The 9,798-nt window shown below is 38.8% G+C and overlaps 3 protein-coding genes across 4 annotated transcripts; 1 reads left to right on the top strand and 2 right to left on the bottom strand.

Moving 5' to 3' along the window:
• Positions 1-624: 624 nt before the first annotated feature.
• Positions 625-2,638, top strand: LOC111809225 (Pentatricopeptide repeat (PPR-like) superfamily protein). 2 transcript variants are annotated; one of them, XM_023695622.2, is made up of 2 exons: positions 625-1,036; positions 1,340-2,638. In XM_023695622.2, the coding sequence occupies exons 1-2, from the start codon at positions 657-659 to the stop codon at positions 2,484-2,486; spliced, it is 1,527 nt and encodes a 508-aa protein (XP_023551390.2). In that variant the 5' UTR covers positions 625-656; the 3' UTR covers positions 2,487-2,638. The 2 variants fall into 2 exon arrangements, with proteins under 2 accessions (XP_023551390.2, XP_023551389.2); XM_023695621.2 differs by having other exon boundaries at positions 625-2,638.
• Positions 2,639-5,464: 2,826 nt separating this feature from the next.
• Positions 5,465-6,094, bottom strand: LOC111809226 (defensin J1-2-like). Its single transcript, XM_023695623.2, has 2 exons — positions 5,936-6,094; positions 5,465-5,846 (listed from the first exon to the last, which is right to left on the bottom strand). Exons 1-2 carry the CDS (start codon positions 5,985-5,987, stop codon positions 5,674-5,676), a joined length of 225 nt encoding a protein of 74 aa, XP_023551391.1. The 5' UTR covers positions 5,988-6,094; the 3' UTR covers positions 5,465-5,673.
• Positions 6,095-8,976: 2,882 nt separating this feature from the next.
• On the bottom strand, positions 8,977-9,580 carry LOC111808323 (defensin-like protein 1). The gene is made up of 2 exons (XM_023694242.2): positions 9,424-9,580; positions 8,977-9,335 (listed from the first exon to the last, which is right to left on the bottom strand). Exons 1-2 carry the CDS (start codon positions 9,473-9,475, stop codon positions 9,163-9,165), a joined length of 225 nt encoding a protein of 74 aa, XP_023550010.2. The 5' UTR covers positions 9,476-9,580; the 3' UTR covers positions 8,977-9,162.
• Positions 9,581-9,798: the final 218 nt, after the last annotated feature.

The raw sequence follows: 9,798 nt of genomic DNA, 5'->3' as shown, positions 1-9,798 counted from the left end.
GGTAGCAACTTCTCATCCACATTTCATCAATATTTTCATAGGATTGTGAGTTCAATATCAATCTAAGTTATATGCATTTTCATTATACCGCGAAAGAATATGTGAAACATAAAAACTTAGCAACAAATATTACTAATGTGCTAAACCCTAGTAAAAAAAACGACATTTAATTTTAATAGAATTTTTTTATCGTTGTTACAAATTTTATATTATCAAGACTAAATTGTTGCATACTTATTCATAAGCCGATATTATTACAAATTATAAATTTTAAACATTAACTTATTAGATTAAATTGTATTAATTTTATAAAATTCAAAATTCAAAAATTTAATATTTTAGACGAAATTATAATATCTATAAAAAAAAAAAACTCGATTTATTTATTTATTTATTTATATAATTTAGTCTCTATATTAAATTAGGGATGATTCATTATTGATGACCATATATATACGACATACGTGGCTCGCGGTTTTCATGGAGGAAACATAATGCTTACGTGGAGAATCATATTAAAAAAAACTCGAATTCTGTCCAAGAACTTCCCACGTGGCGAAATTTGAGTGGCTGAGAAGATGATACTTCTTTACCGTTAAGCTATATATTATGTGGCCCTGTGATCTTCCTCCCCTGTCCTTCGGACCTTATCTTCCATGGCCGTCACTGGCTCTCCCGACTGGTCACTCCCCTCATCAACCTGTTTCAGAAAATCCCGTCTCCTTACTTTCATCCCCGCCTCCAATCTCGCTCTCCTTTTCTCTCTTCCAAATCTTCGATCTCTTCACCTAAATTCCTCCGGGTGCCCGTCCCCAATCCTAGAATCATCGCCCACTTCGCTGCCCGAGATCGATTCGGACTCTAATCTTCAGGATTTTCAACTTCCCTCGTCGTCCAGTGTAGAAGATTTGAACGATTTCTTATGTGGATTACCCCAAAACCCCGGACGGGAGGATTTGATCTATGAGTACTACGTGAAAGCGAAGGAGACGCCAGGGTTTAGACCTGAGAAATCAACATTGAGGCATCTAATCAGGTACTTAGTGCGATCGAAGAACTGGAATTTGATTTTGTTAGTTTCTAGAGATTTTGTGGATTATGATGTTTGCCCTGATAGAGATACTTGTTCTAGATTGGTTAGTAGTTGCGTTAGAGGTAGAAAATTTAAAGTTGTTAGGGCTCTGCTTGAGGTTTTTGAACGGGATAAGGATGTTGCTACGGCTGCATTTGAAGCTGCCATGAGAGGCTACAATAAGCTTCACATGTACAAAAGTACTATCCTGGTTTTCCAGCGCTTGAAATCTGCGAAGATTGAAGCAGATTCTGGATGTTATTGCAGGGTCATGGAAGCCTGCCTTAAACTTGGGGATTCTGATAGAATTATGGAACTGTTTAATGAAATTGAGAGTAGGATTTCTGATTTTACACCCTTTTCCACCAAAATTTATGGGATACTTTGCAAGTCATTAGCAAAATCGGGGCGAGTTTTCGAGTCGCTCGAGTTCTTTAGAGATATGAGGAAGAAAGGGATTGTAGAAGATTACACCATTTACTCTGCTTTGATATGCACTTTTGCAAGTATCCAAGAAGTTAAATTAGCTGAAGATCTTTACAATGAAGCAAAAACCAAGAAGTTATTGAGAGACCCTGCAATGTTTCAAAAGCTTATATTGATGTATATTCAACAAGGGTCATTAGAGAAAGCACTTGAGATTGTTGAAGTGATGAAGGACTTCAAAATTGGTGTATCAGATTGCATTTTCTGTGCAATTGTCAATGGCTACGCCACGAGAAGGGGCTATAATGCTGCAGTTAAAGTTTACGAAAAGCTGATTAGAGACGAGTGCGAGCCGGGACAAGTGACGTACGCCTTGGCGATCAACGCTTACTGCCGTGTCGGGCTGTACTCAAAAGCGGAGGACGTGTTTGTAGAAATGGAGGAGAAGGGGTTTGACAAATGTGTAGTTGCTTACTCTAGCTTGATATCAATGTATGGGAAGACAGGGAGATTGAAGGATGCAATGAGGCTGTTAGCAAAGATGAAAGAAAGAGGGTGTCAGCCAAACGTTTGGATTTACAATATCCTGATGGAGATGCATGGGAAGGCTAAGAATTTGAAGCAAGTTGAGAAGCTATGGAAGGAAATGAAGCGCAAAAAGATAGCACCTGATAAGGTTAGCTATACAAGTATCATAAATGCTTATGTGAAGGCCGCAGAATTCGAGACATGCGAGCGATATTACCGTGAGTTTCGGATGAACGGGGGCGCCATCGACAAGGCGATAGCGGGAATCATGGTTGGCGTGTTCTCGAAGACGAGTCGGGTTGATGAACTGGTTAAGCTTCTTAGGGACATGAACTTAGAAGGAATACGCTTGGATGAGAGGCTGTATAGATCAGCGTTGAATGCTTTGATGGATGCTGGGTTGCAAGTGCAAGCAAAATGGTTGCAAGATCATTATGCTGGAAAGTCGGGCTTTGTTTAAACTGTTTCATACTGATTATTGAAAAATTTTCACCATGCCCAAGAGATTTACTATTTGTATGTAGTTTTTATTTTCTCTGTAAATTCTCAATTTCGTTCATATAGTTTGTGTAACGATCCAATTTTTCTATTAAAAGCAAGGTCACCACGGTATACATGATATGACTAATACCGGTAAAAAATATTCATTGAAAATATTTTATAAAAAGGTGCCATGGACTTATCATTCTTAATAAATACCTTAAAACAACGTTGTCGTTGTCATGAAATAAAAGAGGCGAAGTATAAACGATGTAAAATTGAATAAAAGAAAACAAGCCCGAATCTAACCTAAGGACTACCAAAACTAGACATGAATGCAACTATCCCAACTCTAATTCTATGACCTTTATTTCGACGCCGTCATTTGGGTAGCGTCTTACTTTTACTTGAAAAATAAAAATAGTACATGATTTGAGTATTTTAAGAAATATTCGGTAACTCCATTGTTCGGGTTGAGAAATGCAAACATGTAATATGGTGGGGCATATTCTTTTAAAAACATTATAGCATGGCCTTGAGCTCTGCTTTCCCGTTCGGGTAGGGTTGGATGTGTAGTACTTACGCACAACTCACTTATGCGTACATGAATCCACTATACCGACTCGTATATGTGCTCCTGGGCTTAGCTCATCGGGCTAGCACTCGCTAACGGGCTACTAAACACCATAGAGGGAAAGAGCCCACATAACAAATGGGGGAATATAAATGTCATAAGATACACGCTTGTACTAATCATAATGAGGAAAAATCTCGATGCATATGACACACAAAATGCATGAGGTTCCCGTGGCTTAAAATCATGACATAAGTTTGCGATGCAAGTCAAACCTCCATTCATATATAACATAATGAGTCTATGAATCATGTATACATAATTTGTGTCAAATCTTTCATACATGGCGTGATGTATGAAGGTTTATGCATCATAGGTTATCAATATCATAAACATGATTCTACAACATAACAGGGTCACATTATAACATAACTTAAAAAACATGGCATAACACAGTATAACATAGCATGACATAATATAGCATAGCATAACACAACAATCATAATCATGACACGTGCATGGGCCACAAAGCACATGTCATCATACATCATACAATGCGTCCCACCAAACCAATCGTGTCACTTACTTGGTTGGCCTAGGCCGAAGTCACAAAATATTCTTAGAGGTGGTCGGACTTTGTTCCTCAACATTTGTTTCAACCTTTGTGTAATCACGACATCGAATTAGAATACGTTAAATGACTTAATTCGTCTAAAGATCTCGATTAATCATCAAACTCAGTCTCAAAGACCTCAAATTGGCCACTGGCGCCATACTCACCTTGAATGTTTTTGAAACTGTAAAAAAAAAAAAAAAAAAAAAAGCTTCGGAAAAGTCCAAAATGGCGGAAAAGACTCCCAAGTCTTAAAAAATGCCAATCCGAGCCGAATACGCCATTTGAACCGGGTTGAAGCCGCCAAGTGCAGGATTTCAAGCCGACACGCGAGCCACAGTCAAAGAATAGCTCGGGGACGCACACCGTGTCACAACCCAACAATGGTTGTGCCCCAAGTATGTCATCGAAGACGATGACTATTTTAAGTGGGGGAGAATGTCACAACCTAACTATGAAGAGATTAGGTTGTAACCCTCACGTCGCGACAATAGAAGCGGCGACCCTCAACTGGCGCCCATCCGGCCACTCGAGGGTCTAGACGAGTGCCATGATGCGACCGAGGAGAACGGTGCATCATCTAACACACCACACGAAGTGGACATTGAAGACAAGTTGAGACATAAATAAGATAGAGACATCGAATAGACATGAGGGGCAAAGAAGGGCCGGGTAGGGCCCTGGGCCTTAACCTCGAAAGTCGGGGTTCCAGAAGGAATTTGGGCATGCAGTTCGGGAGTTAAGTCCGTCCATATGAAATATGAATGCTCGCCAAGCTTAGTGTCAATCGGACACCGGGAGTATTGCGCCCTAGCCTGCGTGTTGGAGGTTGCTGCATACACCTGCTATCCGGTACAGTATCCGTAAATGACTCGGCAAGGGCCAATACCTCGATAGAATCCGGATGGATGGATGTTCGGGAAGTCCCAATAAGATGGAAGACACGCAGGTCAATTCTCGATGGCATGACTGAGTGAGTTATGATGGCCGACGACATCCTGAGATTCGGGATGACATCAAGACATATGGACCCCGTCGATGGGGATCAAGATGACAAGATGAGGTGCGGCGTTCTATTGAGAGACCTTGGCCCCGAGTAGAGACAAGGTCGAGCCGAATGACTTGACCTAGTGTAGAAGCAAGTCGGATGTGTCGCAGACGATTGAACATGCACACGTAGGCGGCGTGTGTGGTTGAACAAGCTTGGATACCGCACAAGTGATGTTCGATTGACGAAGACAAACCTCGCCTAAGGTCCGACGAAGCCACAAAGCCGGGGCGAAAAATATATATGGGGGCTTAATTCCCCTTAAGGCTGGTCGTGAGCATGTCAAGATCACGACGCCACACAGTAAAAAATGTAGGACTGTGACACACCGCACGTGAGGTGGCTGTGAAGGGCATGGGTCGCAGCTCGGGTCAGCGTGCAAGTCACGGGTCGACTGCGTTCTGGGCTGATGGCATGTAATGGGCTGAGCCGAGTATCAATTTTGGGCCGTAGCTGCCAATGGGAGTTGGGTTGAGTCTGGATTCGAGGTGAACCCACGGGTCGATTTCTTACCCTCCTAAACACTTTGATTATACCGATTGATACTGATTGGCTAGCACATGTGGATGCAGAGGAATTTCTTCTCTCCAGACCTATATAAATTTTTATGCCTTTTTGTTTAATTAATGTTTATGAATGTGTGAATACGAACAAACTTGCTTCCCCGTCTACTACAACAATTAGATAGCAGAACATTTTGGTGGTGACATTAACGTACAAGAATTCTAACACAAATCCACTACCAATATTATTGCATAAACCAAAATTCCAAACCACAATGTAATTAAAGAGCTTATACAACATTAAAGCAAAAACACAAGAAAAGGAAGGAAGGAAGAGGGGCCACAGACAATGGCCACTTTATTCATACAACTTGGGAAGTAAGCAGAGAATTAGTTGAAGATGTGTGGATGTTGTTGATGAATGAGATATCAAACACAGTGCTTTGAGCATATGCACCGAAGGCGGAAGCCCTGGCAAGCGCCATCGTTAAACCCCTCTGCCCTGCAGATATGCCCACAATTGTTGGTACTAAAGCATAGCCCCTTGAAGTTGCGGCTCGGAGATTCGCAAAGCCTGGCCTCTGCAACCATTGGCGCCATACCTGTCCCACACATCATGCACCAAACACCACTGGTAAACAGTCCAATGAACAAACAAAACATTAAAATTGAAGGAAACAAACAAACAAACCAGTGCCAAAAATGAGGAGCAGCAAGCAAATTGCAGCTGAAAGGAACTTCATATTTAGAGAGAGGAATTTGTGTGTTATGAGTTTAATGCATGGAGGGTTTAGGGTTTATATAAGAATTAAGAGAGCAGCAAAATTTAGCTGTTTAATTAATTGGGTAGCAACTAGTTTTAGACTAAATCATTTTATATTTCAGCCATATGATTCATTAAAGTTATACCCCAAATCTTGGTCCTTACACAAACCCACCTCAATTTAAATTACCCCTTGTTTCACTTAGTTAATTTCTGTACACATTCAAGTTTTTTCTCGTGTTTTTTTTTTTTTTTTTTTTTTTAACTCTAGAAAAGATTTCGGGGTTCAATTATGCTTCCAATTTTGAAAAGTTTTATTTTGATTTAATGTAAGATCCCACATCCATGGGAGAGAAGAACGAAATATTGTTTGTAAGGGTGTGAAAACCTCACTCTACCAAGACAAGACGCGTTTTAAAAACTTGAAGGGAAAATCCGAGAGAATACTTAAATAAGATCATATCTGTTAACCGTTGGCTTGAAGCTTGGACCCGTTATAAATTTTAATTTTGTCCTTTGTAAATTTTAAAAGTTATTAAAGATTGGAAGACTAAATTTATAATTTTTTAAAGTTTTTAAAGTTTATGGACCAAATGGTCACATTAAGAGTTGGACATAGCCCCCTTAAGATGGCCAGCAGAATTTAGACAACCATCTATTATATCTTAATTAAGAATTAATGGAAAATGTAGCTTTAATCCAAAGGGCCAATGGCTACTTGCCTCGTGGACTCATCGTTACAAAACAAAACAAGAGTTTGAAAATTAGGTCCATCAGCATAATATTGAATACACCAATCTCTTATTCGCCGAACAACGCCAAAATTTAAATAGCAATTAAAATATTAATACTTTCGTAGAGAAGATCTGATTATGACAAACATGAATTCAAATCTTTGCATGTATCTAACTTATTTGTGGTTACGAGAGGAATGATTGGTGAAGTGAATTAGTCGATTAAATTATAACATCTTTTCGGATTGGTTCTACCTTACAACCTTGTTTTCTATTGTAATTGCTATTGTAGCATGTGTATGGCCCAACCGGCACAGAACTTTTTACGTAAACTTGAATTAGAGATATGTTTATGACGAAATACGTTGTATAAGTCAAATATATAAATTTAGAGCAATCTTTATGGAAGTTTGATATTCTCTTTGCATATGAGAAGATTCGAATCGAGTAATCTTGTATCATATAAGTTTGAAATGTATTTGTACTAAAAGAAAGTTTGAAAGGCTGGGTGTTAAAAACAATTCTATGATCTCAAAAATTGGATAACTTATTTAAGTTGAGTTAGATTAAAATAAATGAAAAATTTATTGATTAGATTGGTTCATGAGTTTTTCTCAAATTAGTTTTAGTTGAATTGAATTAGACTGAAATAAAGTTTATCCTTCTTCTTACAGTAGAGGAGCTTTATTCTAGGTGTTGGATTCATTCGATTTCGTCAAGAACGAAGAAAGAACGAAGGTGAATCCTATGAGTTTATAGGCCTCAATTTTTTTCAAAATTCGTGAGTGTATGAAGGAATTAGCGTTAGTAAATTTAGTATGTTGATCTTGATGTCTTTTGCACATTTTTCGTGAAGGAATTTGGAGTCAAATTGTAACAGAAGTAAGAGGTCGGAGAAGTACGGTGAAAATGCATGAACTTCAATGTTTTAGTGCGATTATATTAGTCTGTGGGTCAAAAAATTATATATAAAAACATATAATTATGTAGAGGGATGAAAACTCCACAACTTTCGTGAAGATCATAGTTGTGTGCATGAAGATATGAAATTCTAAAATAGGTTGAAATAAATTTTATCCTTGAATCTTGTAATTTGTTAAGGAGACCAATTGCCGGAGGGACGTGTTGACAAACAGCAAGGGGCTACGTGTTAGGGTCACAGAAGGACACGAGTCACGAGAAAAGACGCGCAACGTATCGCGACACCAGCGGCTGCCAAGACCCGAAGTGAACCACACTTGCACCCAACAATCTGAATCGAACCGCTTACATCATGTGTTGGCAGAGGGTCGACGAATCCAAGCGCTGTGGAATTCGAACGCAACACACCACACACATAATTGATTGAGGATATATTATTATGTGTAGAACAAACCCGCATGATAGTGGACGAGAGACTACATAAGTAGAATATTGAATAGCTACTATTTTGTCTGAGGAAACCCACCCTGAGACGAGACGAGGGCCTACAAAATAGATCAGTTCATGATAGACACCACCGTGGCGTGAGATAACATTTAGGGGATACCTGAACTAGGCACAAATTTCTTAGAACCCTATAACAAGTTCGTGGAAACATATTAGGTTAAGGATGTGACGAGAGGCTACAAGTAGACTGCTTATTGAATTTTTTATACTCACTCCTTTCCCCTTTTCTTTTTAAGATACCAGTTAAGGTGGAGAGGTGCTCGGGAGCTATGCTATCACAGAAAGGTGTCGACTCGAGGCGTCAATGTTATTTTGTATTTGTTTTTAGGTTGTCGTTTGTATTGATTTTTCACACTCATTCCCCTTTTGTAAATAACTGGAATAATACCTATTTTGTATTCCTATTGTTTTGAATTTTGGCCATATGGTACTACTTGATTTTAAATTCATTTCAATTTCACCTTATTTTATATTGTTTATTTTATTTTATTTTTATTTTTATCTTCATCCTCTCGCGATCAAATTTCTTGAACCCTTTAAAATTGGACTGTGACACCTACTAATCTCTTTTGATGAAACTATAACTCCATAATCACATATCAAACCTTGCTAAATCTGAACATGTTTTGAATTATCAATATATCAATTAGCATTCAATTTCATACCCAACAAATCATATAACATAATATAACATCATCATTTATTATTTTTTTTTGTAAGTCATTCCTGATGGTGACGAAACGATCATTGCAAAGCCAGGGAACATGTTGGTGCCTACATTGCAAGCTATGGTAAAGGTGAGACGTGTTTCTAACATAAACAACACCACGCATACGCATATTATTGCATAAACCAAAATTCCAAAAGAGCTTACACAACATTGAAGCAAAAATACATGAAAGGAAGGAAGGAAGGAAGGAGGGGTCAAAGAGGATGGCCACTTTATTCATACAACCTGGAAAGTAAATAGACAATTAGTTTATGAATGAGATATCAAACACACTGCTTTGAGCATAAGCAACGAAGGCGGAAGCCCCTGCAAGCGCCATTGTTAAACCCCTCTCCCTTGCACACATGGCCACAGTTGTTGTTACTAAAGCATAGCCCCTTGAAATTGTGGCTCGGAGTTTCGCAAAGCCTGGCCTCTGCAACCATTGGCGCCATACCTGTCCCACACACATCATGCACCAAAAACCACTGGTAAACAGTCCAATGAAGAAACAAAACATAAAAAATTGAAGGAAACAAACAAACCAGTGCCAAAAATGAGGAGTAGCAGGCAAATTGCAGCCGAAAGGAAGTTCATATTTAGAGAGAGGAATGTGTGTGGTTTGAGTTTAATGCATGGAGGGTTTAGGGTTTATATGAGGATTGAGTGATGGAAGATGCAAGAAAACAACAAATGAAGGGTGAGAAGAAGAATCAACAAAGGCCATATACAGCACTTGGTTTGATTATTCAATATCCTTTTGCCTCCACCAAAATTTTACTCTTTAATTAATTGGGTAGCAACTAGTTTTAGACTATACCATCTTATAATTTGATTAAAGTTATACCCAAATCTTTGTTCTTACACAAACCCACCTTATTTAACTTACCCCCTTTGTTTCACTTGATTACTTTCAGTAC

The sequence above is a fragment of the Cucurbita pepo genome, chromosome 13 (assembly GCF_057944985.1).
Source record: "Cucurbita pepo subsp. pepo isolate OVF chromosome 13, ASM5794498v1, whole genome shotgun sequence".
Taxonomy (NCBI): domain Eukaryota; kingdom Viridiplantae; phylum Streptophyta; class Magnoliopsida; order Cucurbitales; family Cucurbitaceae; genus Cucurbita; species Cucurbita pepo.
This window is presented reverse-complemented; position numbering and strand designations above follow the sequence as displayed.

What these genes read in the sequence shown, in the direction of transcription:
- LOC111809225 (XM_023695621.2), top strand. Translation starts at nt 657, where the DNA reads ATGGCCGTCACTGGCTCTCCCGACTGGTCACTCCCCTCATCAACCTGT.
- LOC111809226 (XM_023695623.2), bottom strand. Translation starts at nt 5,987, where the DNA reads ATGAAGTTCCTTTCAGCTGCAATTTGCTTGCTGCTCCTCATTTTTGGC. An exon ending in GCTCCTCATTTTTGGCACTG is followed by an intron (nt 5,847 to 5,935) that starts GTTTGTTTGTTT and finishes TGTGTGGGACAG; the next exon opens with GTATGGCGCCAATGGTTGCA.
- LOC111808323 (XM_023694242.2), bottom strand. Translation starts at nt 9,475, where the DNA reads ATGAACTTCCTTTCGGCTGCAATTTGCCTGCTACTCCTCATTTTTGGC. An exon ending in ACTCCTCATTTTTGGCACTG is followed by an intron (nt 9,336 to 9,423) that starts GTTTGTTTGTTT and finishes TGTGTGGGACAG; the next exon opens with GTATGGCGCCAATGGTTGCA.